This window comes from Spea bombifrons, chromosome 5, assembly GCF_027358695.1.
Source record: "Spea bombifrons isolate aSpeBom1 chromosome 5, aSpeBom1.2.pri, whole genome shotgun sequence".
Lineage (NCBI taxonomy): Eukaryota > Metazoa > Chordata > Amphibia > Anura > Pelobatidae > Spea > Spea bombifrons.
Window position 1 is genome coordinate 89,461,034 of NC_071091.1, and position 17,649 is coordinate 89,478,682.

Consider the following 17,649-nt stretch of genomic DNA (forward strand, 5'->3'; position numbering starts at 1 on the left):
GCTTATCTGCTGTTTAATATAGTGTCTGAAAGGTTCAGATCTTGGAAGCCACCCCACACTGTGTAACGAAAGGAGCTGTGACCAAGCTAAGAATACAAGAGATGTACGGATGCCCCTAGTGCCTGCGGAGATGTTCTACACCCCCATTCAAGATTTAGCTTAAGTGGTACCAGAATAGCAAAGTTGTACACAGAAGGTAATAGGAAGACACAAGGCAAGGTGTGAAACAGGATTTATTAACAGACTGCAGAAGAAAAAACTGTATTCTTTTAAAAACCTGCAAAGAAAAAAAAATAAAAAAGTTTAGGAAGGCAATATAAAAAATAGACATATCTACAAGTCCTATATGAACCAAATTACAAGTTAACAGCATACAGCAAGGCAAGCTAGATCTTTGTAGATTTGACGATATGTCTGGCCAAGTGACATTTCACCAAGAACAATTTGATGAATCAGAAGCCTTTATTTGTTCTGTATGAGGTTTTTTTGAGCAATGTAGGAGTTGAAGTTTTTCTATAGATTACGAAGGCCCCACATCAGTGAGCTTCCCTGGGCCGCCAGAATATGGTTAAGGGACCAAGATATTTTAAAAGTCTCTTCAAGCTAAACAATGCAATATGCAGCTCAGCCACTCTAAGAGTCTAATAAAGCACAATATATTCATCTTAAGGACTTAGAGCACCTTTGGTTTCTGCAAGTGCCAAAAGCGGAACCTTGGCTTAAATCAAGTCAAATGATTTGTAGGTAAAGGACAGTCAGATTGCCTTACAATCTACTGTATAAAGTTACACAGAGCGTGATGTGGCAGCACATCGCAGTACCTTTGTCTTACCCCACTCGCATGCTGAAAAGGGCAACAGGATCACAGGTTGCCCTCTTATTTGTACCATTTCCAAACATGCACTTAAGACCAAAACCTTTAGTTAACAGACTATATGCACCTTAAGCCATCCCACAGGTGATGGGCAGTTTGTTGTCTATACTTTGTCACTTTGCACTCCCGACAACAAGCTGTTTTCCATCTAGGAGGTGTGTTGAGCTTTATCTCCTTGCACATATACTTGCTACTAGTCAGCCAGAGATAGCTCAGATCACCAGTGGATGGAAGTCTAAAGACAACTCCTTCCACACATTGTTTTTACTGGCTGTGATTGACAACAGCTTACACCAGAGCTAAACACCCCCCTTTCTTAAAAAGGTGGTGAAGACCCACTCAAGTCTTCAAGGGAATGTGGGAGCCAAATAGACAACCCACATACCCCACCAAAAAGCAGAGTCTTTGGGGTCCCAGCTTCACTGTGGCATTTTCAGCTGAAACCATGAAAGTCCCGCACATGCACAGAAACCAAATGCAGTATTCCGTGGAAGGAGAATGTGATGGGAATCAGACCATGATCGAGGCAGGAATGTATATGAAAAGTAACTTAATATGCATTCTTTAGTGGGGTCACCAGGGACAGTATACTGTCCATTTAAAAGCAATAAAGGTTGAAAGGACTGCACAATTCGGTAAGTGTGGCAATGCAAAGAAACCAGATGTAGCTACGCTTTACAGGGCTGCAGAAGCAGCTCACCGGTGTTTCAGACTACTACTATAATTGAACTGAAAATAGGCTACACTACAATCGGTCCCAACCAGCATAGAATCATCTGTGTGCAGCACATCACTTCGGTAGTAGACCAAGTTATACAGCAATCTACATGAACCACATACTTTGCATTGGTTAAGCAATTTGAGGCACGTACAGGCTTTAAAAGCATTATACAATATGGGCATTCCAGCAGTTTGTCAACTGCTAAAACGGCCACAAAGCCCAGTGACTGACCTAGCACTGTAACAAAGTTCAATATATGCTGTGCAACTACATACCGCAAGCCCAAAATCTGGAGCCAAACTAGTATTGCTTCAATCATTTATATTTACATTATACAGCTTGATCTTCAAAGTGCAATTTTACTAGAGAGAAAGTAAATAAATAAAAAGAAAGTCACCTTTAGTTCATTCTCCTTATAAGCCTGTTAATCTGATCTTCCCTGTTGCCAGCATCACCACCTTCCACAAAGTGTATGGTTTTCTTCTTCATACCACCCCTGGGAGAAGAGAGTTTGAAGGGCCACAGGAAGTTGTTTGCCTTTTTGAAGTTTTTGCCAACCGTGTAGATCTCATGGATCAGGTCTTCCACACAAATGATGCCACATTTGCCTACAGAGGAGAAACAATAATACAGTCCAAATACATTTAAGCGTATATTGGTGTCCATTTTTACATGAACGCAATAAGGGTTATTGTAGAGTTGAGCAGTTATGCACACATTCTACGCAAGTACTTAGAATTGCTTGTGTTAACAAAAAGGTCAGAAATGAGGCAGAAGCATCAATTATATATTACAAGCACATCCCAGGATTTATTTTTTTAACACTACGCCAACAGGTTATACCCTGCTGTTTGTACGTCTTAAAATTGACAAAGGTGGCAATAGAAAAACAAGAACACATTCTAGTAAGCTAGCAATGCTAATCGGTATGTTGTGTTATTTACCAAGGCGTTTTTCAATGAGAGTGTTGTCTGTCAGAGGAATACGTTGCTTGTGGGCCTTCAGGTATCCACGCTTGTAGATAAGCTCCTTCACAGACTTCAGGTTGGGATAACTGAAAGTTACAGGAACACACTTATTGACACCATTCAAAAAACAGAACCCAAGACAGATGCAAACACTTAACCCCTTAAGGACAATGGGCAGTCCCTAAACCCATTGAAAACAATGCATTTTGAGTCCGTACATGTAAGAGGGGTTAAGAAAAAACAAGTTTTGGATTTCTCTATACCATGCAAGACCTTTAGACAAACCAAGCTGAAGGACTGTACAATCTCCAAACAGAGCAAGAGTAGATAGATTCATAGAAAAATCCAATTTGTTTAATCAGTGAGATTGCTGTGTGCCAGAGCAGCTACACCACCCTTCCATTACTGTAGAAACCCAAGACAGACTTACACATTAGTAACTGGACACAAAGCCTAAAGAGATGTATTTGGCATAAGTACTCAAATCACTGCGTATGAACATCCGCAACCCTAACACTCAACATACAGCACAATATCAAAGAAAGTGAGTTTGTATTCCTCATCACAAACCATATCTTACCCCCAAGCAATGTAGGGCTCCACCAGCCTCAGCATGTTAATAGATGCCTTGTTGAGTTTCACAAATGTGCCATTGAAGATCTGGCGCAAGCGGAGGAGTTGCAATACCTTGCGCACCTTGGGGCTGACACCATTAATACTGTAAGAGAAGAGAGTTTGGTCAGACATGGCTGACAATACCAGGACAAACATTTTCAAGGGAATCTCACAAGATTGCGCACTAAAACTTTCAGACTGACAAACTACAACCGATATTCAACATATTTTCATAAATATATATTTTATATCTACACACACATACACACACACATTAATACAACTTACCCTCTAATTCTGATCACAAAGGCCAATTTGGGTTCGGCGGGTACATAGTAGTTTCCAGCTTTGCGGGCCATACGGGCCAGGCGAATTTCACGCCTCTGCAATTGCCTGTATTCCTTGTAGTAACCTTCAGCTCTCTTGTAGATGATCTTTCTTTTTTCTTTGCGCACCTGCATTGTAGGTAAGCCATGTTATATAGATGTACAGGCACAGCATTTAAGCATCATACCCAGCTGATAGATATTACATATTCAGCTTATCTACTGTATTTTGTCAACACTATCTGTCAGATTATAGATCAGGTGGTTTAAACTCAGACACCCCAAATAAATGAACCCTTAGGGAAACATTAAGACTTTAAATATGAACGATTGTGGCATCCGCATATAATGACATACCCTACTACACAAGCTCACCTTTTTATCAGCAATTATCTTCTTGACTCGCTTAGCTTTTTGAGCTGCAAAAAGCTTTCGCCTTTTCAAAAGGCTTTCAGGAACAGAGGGCAACTTCTTCTCTCTGAAATAAACATATTCTATATGTTACAAAGGAGGTTTAAACACCCGAGCAGCAGTCACTCCTGCATGTTAAACTATTAACCCCTCACATCCTCCTCCCAAATAACCACGAGAAGCACAACCGATCAGGAAACGTGATGGTTAAAATACAGATCAACTTTTAATCAATAGCACAGACAGCCAGTATTAACTCCAAAGCAGCCACCACACCGTTTTATTAGTGACAGATCAGCATTAAGGGAAACGGGTATAAGTGAGAAGCACTCTTATAACGTGTCGGACGGAGGCCCAAGCGGTATAACGCGTATAACTGTAAGCGGCTGCCAGACAAGTAATGCGAAAGCCAAGCATATAACGTATATTACACTGTACGGGACCGGTGTGGAAGGAGGCCGCATCCGAAGCCGGCCACAACAGCACAGACTGTTACCCCCTTCATACTCTTCCTCAGCCAGGATCAGCCAAGCAAATAATCATCGCTATGGCTGCACTAGCATATGATGATTCGATAAATGTAAAGGAACATTGCCGGGGAGCGACATATTTGGCGGATTACTAAAGATTACACAGAGGCCACAAGATACTCACTCTGTCCCCGCCATGTTCACCACCGGAAAAGAGGAAGGTACGCATGCGCAGAGCTCCCTTAAGGACGCGGCATGGAAACGTCATCGCGTTGGGACGTGACTTGAAGCCTGCGCATTACATACTGCTGGAGCCCGAAGGCAGACGTTTGTTTGTAGTTAGGTGTTGGGTTTGTCTAGTGATAGTCGGCCCTTGAGAAAGCGGAGGCTTTCGGGGTTGAGAGAACACCCGCCGCGTGAGACAACGACGCATACAAAATATTGTGATTACATTTTGGGGCAGACGCTGACATTTGTCTGTGTTTGCGTTTTATTAAAGTTTCTCTTTTAGACGGCAGTGCGAAATCTGTTCCGCAAAAACCCTGTCGGCTGTCCCCGTTACTCGCCCTAATGCTGTGCGTCGTTGGCGCAAGTATGTTCGCTTTTAGTGCTGCTGCTATAGAACTACAACTCCCATGATGCTTAGCTCTGCCACCGGCGCAGTTCTCGTTCAGAACTATGCGGTTAGGGTCGTGCCCGGTCTTGAATGTACAAGAGGCGTTCGCATTAAGAAAACGCGATGCTACGTAACGCCAAACGTACGGTGTCCAGTCCGTCAATCAAAGCTTAGAAACTTTATTTATAGTTCCATGGCAACAAAGGCAGCTGTTAGTAACTTTTTTCCATAGCTGTAATGGAATTTACCTGAAGGTGGTAAATGACTACATAACTAGGCCTTATACAGACTTATGTCATCCTTTCGCTGCGGACTATTAAATCCCGTAAATGCTCGCAGCTGGAAGCGCATGGTCCTGTGCCGGGCACGGCTGCCGGGTCCAACCTTGATCTGTTTTGCTAGGAAATGTACTTGAAAAGCCTCTGTTTGTTTGTAAACAGTAGACTTGCTAATGCTGCCTCCGGGAGGCCGTCTTCTGTTAAAATAAACAATGTCAGGCTTTTTTTTCCTTTTCTTATTTATGCACAAGTAAAATCATAGCGATAAAAGATTTTCAGAATGCTGATGTCATTGATTGCAGAAAACGCAAAATTATATACCTGCCGGCAACCAATAAAACGCGTTAATCGAGTAGCAGATTGCGTCACGCTAATGGGGAACTGCTGCCGTTACAGCTTTTAGCCCAACTAAATTAATTTGGCCAGACACGTGTGTTATAGGTTATTTATTTTTTTGTTCTATATCTATTCTATCATGGACGTCCTATTCCATGTTTAATGTACCCACATAATTTATGTATTTTGTGGTACCACTTTTTATCTATGAATATGTCAAAAAACACGCATTTTTTTTCATCCCCTGCGTAAAAAAATAATGCAATTTTATATGTTGAAAACTTTTTTTGTATTAATTTATAACTACTTAATCATTTTTTACTTTAAGATCTTGAAGGACCTTGTGGATCTCTCTTGGAACCAGACAGTATTCCTTATGACTTAATGGTGACATCCCTGGTATTCATTTAGTTTTTTGTTTGTTTTGTTTTTTAATATATTACCTTTTTTTTAAAAAAAAATCTCACTTTGATCCCCACAACAGCTGATTTAGCTGCATGCTAGCTCCATTGCCCTCCATTGCTGATTGCAGCCCCTCTGGGAACTATGTTACTTCTATTTTGTTTCTGGTGGCGTCGGTATTAACGCTGCATGCAGAGAATTCTCCATTATTGAGTGCAAATTTAGGTGAGCTCCTTTATAATTGATATATCAGCCTAGAGAGACCCTACAGTGTCTAATGACAGATGTTTCCTTGCTGGTGCAAAAGACATAAGCATATGGGTTTGATCCCCAGTCCTGAAAAAAAATCGCCCCATGTATTTGCAAGGGGTACGCTATAAAAATGTACAGGGGCCACACAGCTATCCTATGCATTTACATTTATACCATGGCTGGAGTGTCCCTTTTCAAGGTACTCCTTGGAGTTTGTTCATGAACGCAGGAGTTAGTAGGAGAGTTGTGGTTTTCGACTGCGTTACAAAGTTACATCCATGAATAATTTCTCATGATTCAATAAATGATTTCACCATCCATCACATGGGACTGTCCCGGCTGTTCTTGGATCTAAAGCTCAAGAGAGGTGGAGACCACACTGCGACTTTCCAGCCATCCCCTCTTTAGTGAATAAACCCAACTGACGTTTTTGTTTTATGATTTCTTTGTTTTATGATTTTTTTGTTCTATAATGTAGTGTATTAGTACTTAGTCTGCATATACTTGCACCTAAAAAAGTAAGATTTTTGTAAATATAATTTTCAGGAAGCTCAATGAACTCCAGTTTAAGTTAATGAATAGATGGTACAGAGTACCAACAATATTAGCAAACATGTATACAAACAAAATTCCTAATTGCTGGAGATGTGGAGCACCAAGGGCAGATGAACTACACATCTGGTGGAGTTGTACCCCTATTAACACATTTTGGAAAAAAATAGCCTCTCGTTTAGAAGCGAGAGTGGAGACTGACCCCTGAGTTAGATTTGTTACATTTAAATCTCCCTACTACGGATAAATAGGAACTCTGACTTCTCCACTTATTAACAGCCATCAAAATGGAAGTGGCAAGAAACTGGAGAAGGCCAGAAGGGATTATTTGGAATTACATTAAAGCACAATTAATTTATCAATGTCAGATGGAAAAAAGGAATCATATCCCAATCAATTTGGAATAGAAACAAATATCACTTCTGGAATTTATGGATAGATCAATTGCAACAGGGCAAGTTAGATTGTCAATAGAAGATAGTTAATTTTGATGGCAAAATAAAATATCCAAAGTAACAGGAATAATTCAAGTAATACAAGTCCTGGTGGTGCCGGTGATACACGACTGTAAACCAATATAATAATAGCTCTGATGACTAAGGGAATTTTAACTTGTCTATTTATATTTGCCTATGTTTGTATGTTTTTATTCGTTTGGAATGGGAAACAAACAAATATAGCGAAAATTCACTTGTATACTATTGTTGTCATTTTCTAAATTTATAATAAAAAAATATTTTTTTTAGGAAGGTTAAACGCTAAACTCTAAGTTTTATATGAATCAAGGTGGGTTCAAATATTTCATCTAGCAGCATAAAACATGTATTATTAAAGCACAGGCTAGTTGGACCAAATGGTTCTTATCTCCAGGAATTTCTCCCCTCCATAGTTTTGTGAATAGGTAGCTTTATTGGATCAACTTAGAGTCTTGCGTTATACCTCTTTTCGTGAGTCTCTACACGTAGCCTTAAAACTATAATGCATCAAGAAGAGGAAATAGCATCTTTTCAGCTAAGGAGAAAAAAATAATAATTTCACTGACCCCTAAAAAAAATAAATTAAAAAAAATAAAAGCAATTCTCCCAATAAATGCAGCCTCTTGTACCTACAATGACATCTTTATAATGGGAAGTAGTCCGTCGGGGGGGGGATTGCAGCTTGACTGGTTACATTGGTAAGTGGCCATACGTATGTTTGTGCATATATTTTTCTTTTATAATAATATACATTTGTTACTACGTTAAAGCTGGGGAGTTGAGAGTCTAATTTAACATGAGACTTCGAAAGATATATCCGATGAGAGGAAAATAACAATTTACGTTGAATATAATGTGCCATATCATTGATTGCATACAAATGCGTGTATTGGAAACTTAAATGTTATATGTGTGTATGTTTGAATTTTTTGCAATATTTAAAAAAATATATAGAAATACCTAAAGACACTATGGTGTCTGTTCCAAAAACAGGAAATGCATATTAACTTCCCAAAAAGTTGTATGTCTTCTTTGGCGTTGGTTGATTCGGTGTTTATGTGTAGTTGTGTAACCGGATATATCCGTGTGAAGTGTTGAGGTTGGTGGACCTCATGTGTCTGCTGTGCCGTTGCCTTGGGCTAAAGGCTGCCGTCAATGGGTGTAATGAAATTATAGCCAACAATGGGAAATTTCATTAGTGCTTAGCTAGTAATTAGCTTACATCAGCGTTGTGGTCATGTGCTGATTATCTTCCCACCTATTTTTCACACGTGCCAGAAAGCCAACACATTTAGGAGTTATGTTCCTTTTTACATGGTCACAAAGCTATAGCACACAGCTGCCATTAAAAAAATAGTTATTTGCATGTAAACAGTTAATTTTAATATTAAAGCATTTTCAGCGGACGCTACAGGGTCCCATGGAGCCCCACCATCTATGAATGCATATTAAAGTACTTTATTCCTTTGATGTTTTTTTCCCCTTTATATTATTATTTTCAGAGAAGGTACTGTATGTCTCGTGTGTTCTAAAACACGTGAGACGACCACAGGGGTAGGTAAAGGAAAGCAGCCGGTTACCCGTAAAGCCTATATGCAGCCCCACTATACTACAGAGAAGTATTTTGTGATTGCGGAGTGCCAGCTGTGTAGGAGAGCTGTCTGAGCCCACTTTGTAAGCTACATATCTCCTACGTAGCCGTCACTATATATATTTATATATATTGCAACGCACAACCCCAGCACAGTCCCATTTTTCACTCCATTGCCAATCGGTAGCAAGAAGGTACTCCCATTGAAGTCAATTGTAGCGCTTTATGTACGCCCACACGCATCATTAAATCCGGGTGTTTAAATCAGACCCATTGCCACAGGTGTATAAACCAGCCATGCATTTTTGTTCTGAAGAGCTCAGTGAATTCATGCATGGATCTGTGATAGGATGCCACCTTTAGCAATAAGTCAGTTTGTTGAATTGTATCGCTGCTAGATCTTCCACATGAACTATAAGAGGTATTATTCGAAAGTGGAAACATTTAGGAACAGCAGCAACTCGGCCACAAAGTGGAAGACCATGTTTTATTTATATAGCGCCAACAGTTTACGCAGAACTTAATACAATACATATATTCAAGGGGTCTGACAAAACTTGAATAGACGGACTAAGACAAACCGATACATTAGGTGAAGAGGGCCCGGCTCGCAGAGCTTACAACCTTGAGGGTGCATGGTGTGCAAAAGTCGCCAACGCTCTGCTTAGTCCACAGGCATTCCACTACTTCCGCTGGCTTTAATATCAGCACAAAAACTGTGCGTCGGGTGCTTCATGGAGTGAGTTTTCATGGCAGAGCAGCTGAATGCAAACCTCACATCACCAAGTACAATGCCAAGCGTTGGATCGACTGGTGTAAAGTGCGCCGCCACTGGACTCTGGCCTGGGGTCTCTGGGTCTGTTTTTCAGGAGTTGGGCTTCTTACTTCCAGTGAAGAGAAATCTTAATGATTTAACATACCAAGACATTTCGGACAATGTAATGCTTGCAACATTGTAGGAACAGTTTGGGGAAGGCCCTTTTCTATTCCAGCATGACTGTGCCCCAGCGCACAAAGCAAAGTCCATAAAGACATGGTTGGATAAGTTTGGTGTGGCAGAACTTGACCAGCCGCACAGAGTCCCGAACTCAACCTCATCAAACACCTTTGGAATAAACTGGAATGGAGATTGTGAGCCAGGCCTTCTCACCCAACATCAGTCCCTGACCTCACAAATGCTCTACCTTTTATAGCACTTACAGATATACAGTATGATACAGGATAGTCTCAGTAAGTACAGTATTACAGGTGTAGAGTAATCACACAGACTTTTAATGTGCATTAGGTGCAAATACATTAGAAAAGGTGCCCTAGTGAAAGAGAATAGAAAGCAATTTTAATTATAAATTATAATAAAACAAATATTTATGGTGTTATGGTAAACTTCAAAGAGTTGGGAACGGCTCAGGCAGAGGTCCAGCCAACTAGTCCAATAAAACAAAAGTCTCGAAGGTAAATTCTGGCTCTTTGCAGACAATACACAGGTCTTGGGTAGACATCCCTGGTGGAATAAGCCAAATGGCTAATTATTTAAAATAATGCTCAAGTATGTTGGAGCAGCAGTTCACTGTCGATAAATGTAAAACGATGCACTGAGGTGGGAGAGGTCCTGTGGGCGAAAAACATTTTTCTCCGTGAGCATAAAATCCGGTGCTGTGTACAGTAATGTAGGTTAGGGTTTTTTCTCATTTTGTCCCCATAGACATCTTTTGGCTGCAGACATGGAGGCTGCCATTGAAGTCAGTCATGCAATATTGTGTGTGACTTTGCCACCTCAAACACCACAATGACCTGATTCCTTATGGCAAAGCTAAGGAAGGATGTTCCTCTATTGACTTCAGAGTGTGCAGCTGGGTGATTACGACCGAGTAATTCAAACTCTGTGTTTTTACAGTAGATTGGGCTAAAATAATAGAGCTAATACAGATATAACAAATGGCTAACACACAGTTGCCTGGTTCTTGATGTTCTATGAAACCCAGGGTCAGCTCTAGACCAAATCAGTGAAATGTCTTGTAGACTTCCCCAACAATAAATGCTCTACTATGCACCGATCTCACTACTTACACAACATAGTGTTATTCTGTTGATTTGTAATACAGAATCACCTTTGATCAGTAAAAACCTATTACGAGAAGTTTCATTTTTAAACCTTGCGGTTCCATATTTTCTCTTTATACTGTCTAGAAAATGAGAATTTCTTGGGGTTTCTCAGTATTTGCCACTAGGTGGTACTAAGAGGCAGCGTCTGACATTACACAGGCCGTATATCTCTAACCAACCAGAAGGAGGTGCACTTTGACTAAGAAATATTCAGAAAACATTTATCAGAAACATAAAGTTTGTAAGCAGATAAGATCCACTATTCCCATAGAACCTGCCCTTTTTATTTAGAGATAAATTGTACCGGCCACTTCTATATATTGCTTTTCGTTAAAATCGGTATTGTTTGGAACCCTTACCCTTTGGACTGTATGAAAAAAAAGACTAAGTGGTACTCTTCTGCACTTTCTTTATTAATGCTTCAGTAATGTATAGCTGTTTATCAATACCAATAGCAAAATAAACAATTTATTACTAGTAGCAAAACCTAGAGGCTGATATTTAAGCCATCATTTAGTTGAGGCAACAAAACCATGCTGAGCCAGACAAAAATGTTCCTTTGTACCCAGTTTTGCCCGTTACAACAGAAATGTTGCTTATGATGCTTTTTTGAAAACACACAAAAAAAGGAAAAGATATAAACACTATTTTTTCTAAAACACTATTTACGTTTCCACTAGGTTTACAAGAAAGATAAGCAATTTTAGTGAACATCCACACATGATCTTGCCTCCTATAGCTGCAAATTTGCCATCACCAAACAACTCCTGGCTTCCACAAGCTGCCTTACTTATAGTCCTCAATAATTTCCAAGAGGACCTCTTCTGGGAAAACCAGCACCATCCCATCGCTGTTAGTTGCCTGTGAAAGAAATGTTTAATGTGGACTTGATGGGGTCTGGGTTAGTAAGGAGCCTCAGGGACATCACCAACATGGTCCACTTTTTTGACTCCTTATAACTCCTAAATGAAAAACCTGAATTGAAGAATTGAATCTCTTGGCTATTGCTGGGCTAAGTAAGCCCTTTGCAGATGCAACCCAAAACTTCTCTGTGGCCTTATCACAAGGACAATAAAAGTAAGGGAATATACCCAATTATCATCTTTTCTATATAATTTCTGGGGTCCTTGATTCTTTCTCAAATCTCGATGCGGGGGTTATGTTTCATTTAAAGCCTGGACATAAACTGAATCTAAGTCGTTATCCATAATGAAAAGTTACTCAAGGTTAATAAAAAAAAATAAATAAACTAGTACTTCAATTTCATATACAACTAGATTAATGTAAAAAGTGAAAAATCACCACTAAATCTTTATGCAAGCACAACTAAATCTGTTTGCAAAGTGACTCACTGGACCTTTGTCCTTCTAATAGGAATTACAGGAAAGGTTTTGCAACAACAAATTGAAGGGTACGAAGTTAGATTGCATGATCCTGGAAACCTAATCTTAGCCATGGAACTGGCATACTGGAATAAAATAGTTATGATTAATAATGAAAGGTACGTTGCTGTATGTCGGCTTTAGACCCCCCTGGTGGCTTCAGAACCTCATACATAATTCTTGCGGTTGTTCTGATGTTAAGTGGAAACAGTATTTGGTAATAGGAAACAGTTTGTTTGTGTATTTGTTTACCTATAGGCCAAATCCAGGATAAAGCCAACAACATCTGTCAGAATAACCGCATCCAGGACAAACGCTAGACTCGTGCAAGGCTTCTAACAGCGGCTGGTGATTCTGTGCCGCGCGTGTAGATTTGGGTTATGTATAAAAAGCAATTTTGGTGCAAGGTGTCAGAACCGCTACGCTTCAGGCCCTTGACACTGGTGTGGAGCTCCTCTAACAAAGTTAGTAGCTTGCTAGTTATAGAGATAATAAAAAATATTACCGCCTACATTGATGTTGAATATTCATAGCCTAAATGGGTTAGACTTATTTCCATCACACTAATTCTATAATGTTGAATAAAATAAATACCTTCCTACAGAACTTTGCCAAGAAGACAAAGATCACCATATCCTCCAAAGATCACCTGAGGACAATGGCTTAGTTATATATTCTCTGTGGACTAGTATATACGCAATATGTGTATGGTATATGTATGCTTATGTAGAGTCTTGTGTAAGCAAGTAATGGTATAGAAATACACACATATAAGGAATCTATGCACCAACAGCCTGTTTCTCCGGATAATCCAGCATTATCAATCACTATTTAATTCGATGGAATCACCTTCTGAAGACTGGAATGAGCAGCCATCATTCAGACTGCCGCCTTCTCCTCCTGTCTGCACTGTAACTATCTTGCATATCTCTCTGCAGGTTGGAAATAGGCAATGGCATTTATCTTAAAGATAAGCAAACGTCTCGTATCTTAAAGAATGCAGCTATGCACATATGGGGCTTTCACATTATCAACGCATCATGTACTGCAAATCATAAATTACACGGCTTGATTTTTGGGGGATTTCGGGAGCGACAGGAGTCTAGCAAACGATATAAATTGCACTTTCATCTTGACGAGGAATGTGTCTTCCACGGATAATAAGGAGAATTGCATGATAATGCGAACTTGGCTTTCAAAGCATCTTCCTCTGTTACAAATCACAGCACATTTCACCTCTGAAGCACTATGATAGAAGCCATTCATATTCTTTATGAGTGATGTGGCTTTATCATGCGCCATTTCCATTTATGTCAGCCGCACTCGCTTTTGTGATGATATATTGGTCGTTTCAATCATCCTATAAAATGCTGAGTACATACTGAGTGGTACCTTTTTAGCGTTGTATTAAAGTAATGAATCGTCACGATAAAGTGCCGTTTGTGCCTTTTGGACATTAATAAGTTGTGTGATGTATACCACAATTTCGTGTTTGCTACAATTTCAACTTCCCAGCAAGAAGGGCTGAGTTAAATCGGAAAAGGGGCTTTCAAGGCATCTCCTGACATTCAGCGCTGGTTCATCCTTTGCTGGAGGAAATGTTGACTGGTATTAGACATTGTAACGCATAGTGGTATTACATGGTGGGATTAGTGAGTGGTATAACGCATGGTGGCATTACATGGTGGGATTAGTGAGTGGTATAACGCATGGTGGGATTAGTGAGTGGTATAACGCATAGTGGCATTACATGGTGGGATTAGTGAGTGGTATAACGCATAGTGGCATTACATGGTGGGATTAGTGAGTGGTATAACGCATGGTGGGATTAGTGAGTGGTATAACGCATGGTGGTATTACATGGTGGGATTAGTGAGTAGTATAACGCATGGTGGGATTAGTGAGTTGTATAACGCATGGTGGTATTACATGGCAGGATTAGTAAATTGACATCCTTAACCTGCAAAATTATACATGACTTTCTTCATAATGATGCCACTACATTGAAATGCTCAGTCTACTTAAATACTCCTAGTGTAATGAATACGGTACATCTCATCCTGTGGGGGTCTTTAACGTGACCAAGTAGAGGATGTGGGATACAGTGTAACTCTATCATTTATATATCTCATGTTTTTTAGGTGAACTCTTTAGTGGCAGTTAATACCTTTTTATTGGACCCAAATTGAATCACTTGATGTTTGGTGGAATGGAGTTGTGAGAGCTGTGTGCATCATGGTAGGCCCTGTCTGCTCCAGCAAGGCCTCATTCCCCAAACCCTTCACCCAACTAATGTGCATAAACTGACCCCGCTGGGAGCCTCAGTTCCCGGGTGCCTGGCCCGCTTTAGCCTTTAGAAGCTCCGAAAATTATTATTAACAGAAAAGATAAGATTGGGGATTGTTTAGTAGGAGATGGTTTTCCTTAATTATTATTATTAATTAATAAACCCCATGTTATTCAACAGCGCTGTACAATGGATGAGCCACAGCCAGTTTTATTGACAAACCTAAGTTATGTTGACGAACCGTCTTGCTAAACTTAGCCTTATTAACTAAAGCTTGGTTCTGTTAAACGGAAACCTACGATGGCCGGACTAAGTCTTGCGAATCAGGTTTGTTAAGAAACAATGAGCGGCATTATGGGCGATGCAGAGGCATCCAGAACAGAGCGATATCTGCGCACCATTAAAGAGTTAAAGGGATCAGCTATCTCCAGCTATTTTACAAGCGTTTAATTATGCTTATTTATCATGTTCTGATGTGGTTTTATGGAACATTTTGGTATAAAAATTGATTTCCTGCTTTTACAACCTCGGCTTTAAATCTGCAGCGTGAATGATAGACACCACTTAACGGGGTAATTAATGCCAGGTGTAAAGTGCCGGGGATCGCAGCAAATCACACGCTGCAAGCTAAACAAACGACAGCGGACTGCGGCGATGGTCTATTAGAAATGGCAATATATTATTTTGCTGTTATTAAATGAAAAATATATGTACATAGTGCACGTAAAAATTGCTAGCAAATGTGTATATTGAACATCTGTCCAAAGTGTTGTACGATCCCATAATCCTCTCCATTAATTCAAAGAAATCGCTGCAATTTAATTGCACACACTAACCTTTCCTAACTGTAGAGAGGCCCGTGGGCCCACCCGGTAGCCATATTTGTAATTTACATCTCTGATTCCTACATCCGTCCGAAACGAGGCAGGGACCCCAACGAAACAAACAAAAATGAAACAAAGAGCTCAGAATTTTTGTTCAAACTTCGTTGTTTTTTTTGCACTCTCAGTCTTACTCGTGCCCTCTCACTATCATTCGCTCTCACAGGCTCTCTCTTAATGTCTCCTTACCTTCACTGACCACTTTTGTGTCCCTGTCTCCTTTCCTGCAGCTCCACTTCTTGTTTGGACTCTTATTATTATTATTTATTGTTTTATATAGCGCCATCAAATTCCATAGCGCTGTACAATGGGTAGACAGGACATAACAAGTAGAATGTTACATTACAAATTGACTAACAGAGACAACAGGTGAGGAGGGCCCTGCTCAAAAGAGCTTACAGTCTAGAGATTTTGTTATTGTTGTTCTTCTTTCTTGTCTTTCTTCTCCCGCAAAAAGAAAGTGCTCCCAGGGGCCTAAATAACGCAGATAGATTCGCGGAGAAAGAGAGGTGCAGAAGCGCTTCTCTTTCTCCACGTATCTGTCTTTATTAGTCGGCCCTTCTAGTGAACACCCCCAAAATGGCGGAGCCTCTGGGCACATCCCCCGATTGGAGGAATGGGGGCCAAGTTCAAGGAGAAGTGGGTGAAGAAAGAAGACACAGGGAGAAGCGGATGAAGAAAGAAGAAGTAGAAGTAGAGATAAGAGAAGAAGGAGACATTCAGAGAGCATGTGAGAGTGAATGAGAGTGTGAGAGAACGTGAATGAGCGTGAGTGAGATAGAGTGGGAAAGTGGATGAGGGTTAGTGACAATTTTGTTTCCAAAGGCAGGAAACAAAATTTGTAGTCCGAAAACCAATGCACTAGAACCAAAATGAGAAATTTGTCCGAATTGTTTTTAGGCCATTTCCACAAGTCTAGCAGAACAATGTAACCACAACAAACGTCACTATATAGTAATATCTGCCTTGTTAGGAAAGTCTCCCACACAGTGTATTGTATTTTAGTTAATTGACTATGAAATATGAAGGGATGATGTGGCCCTTCTTGCATTCGGAGATCCTGGCTAATCTTGGGGAACCTCTCTTCTCATGAGAAGAAAACCGTGCTAATATTATTTCCTAAAATAAAATAATTCACAGAATATCTCAATCAAGAGAAGATGTTTATTTATATTTGTAGCGATAAATGAATAAAGCTGCACAGCAGAGGGATTCTGCATGTAGTTGATGTATTTGTAGGCAGTATGTTCCATCCGTTCACATCATCAGCCGTGTGTACATTACAGAAATATACTGTATATACGCAGTGCATTTACTCCAGACTTTACAGGAGCAGACACCGAGCATTTCCAAAGTCATGTACGAACAGCTCTACTTTAACTCATCCCTGGGATTAATCGGGACTTGATCTCTGTAAGGTGAAGCTAAGCACCCCACTCTGAGAACATATGTAGGTGGGAACGGGGGGAACGGGGTGTAACGCAGGTGTCCTAAAGTGACCTGGGAGACACCCATGAAGAAGGTGGCCAATGGCTGTTAGAAGATTAGTATTTGCTGTTTGTGTCTAAATGCACTTGTTTTTTTCATTAGAAAACCATTGACTCACACAAATGGCGTGACCGTGTCTGTCTCCCAATAAACACCTGACTCAAGGGTAACAGGGACGTCTGCGCCACTTGTGAGGTTCCATAGGGTTAATCCACTGAAATGTGTGCAATACATAGACTGCCTATCCTACAGCCTTCCATCTCATAACAGAAGCACTTGGAATATCTAATATGTATGTATGTGCATCTGTGTATGAATGTGTGTGTATCTATGTATGTATGTGTGTATGAATGTATGTGTGTATATGTGTGTGTATGTATGTATGTATGTATGTGTGTGTATGTATATATGATAAAATGGTTTTGTACCATGTTAGCCGTTGAGAAAACAGGAGAAAAGTATAGTTAAAATGATACAATTGTTTAATTGCGAGCTTTTGAGACCAAGTTGTTCGGTCTCTTCCTCAGGCATTAATGAGGCTAAAGCAGACTTTGTATGTATATATGATGTAATTGATGTTTACGTGGTAAGTATATCTAGTACTTTTATATGTTACTAAT

General features: G+C 40.1%; 1 protein-coding gene across 1 annotated transcript; it reads right to left on the reverse strand.

Moving 5' to 3' along the window:
* Positions 1-215: 215 nt before the first annotated feature.
* RPL7 (ribosomal protein L7) lies at positions 216-4,670 on the reverse strand. Its single transcript, XM_053468217.1, has 7 exons — positions 4,570-4,670; positions 3,880-3,982; positions 3,467-3,633; positions 3,144-3,281; positions 2,540-2,649; positions 1,993-2,203; positions 216-277 (listed from the first exon to the last, which is right to left on the reverse strand). Exons 1-6 carry the CDS (start codon positions 4,581-4,583, stop codon positions 1,995-1,997), a joined length of 741 nt encoding a protein of 246 aa, XP_053324192.1. The 5' UTR covers positions 4,584-4,670; the 3' UTR covers positions 216-277; positions 1,993-1,994.
* Positions 4,671-17,649: the final 12,979 nt, after the last annotated feature.

What these genes read in the sequence shown, in the direction of transcription:
- RPL7 (XM_053468217.1), bottom strand. An exon ending in AGATAATTGCTGATAAAAAG is followed by an intron (nt 3,634 to 3,879) that starts GTGAGCTTGTGT and finishes CCTACAATGCAG; the next exon opens with GTGCGCAAAGAAAAAAGAAA. An exon ending in TTTGTGATCAGAATTAGAGG is followed by an intron (nt 3,282 to 3,466) that starts GTAAGTTGTATT and finishes CTTCTCTTACAG; the next exon opens with TATTAATGGTGTCAGCCCCA.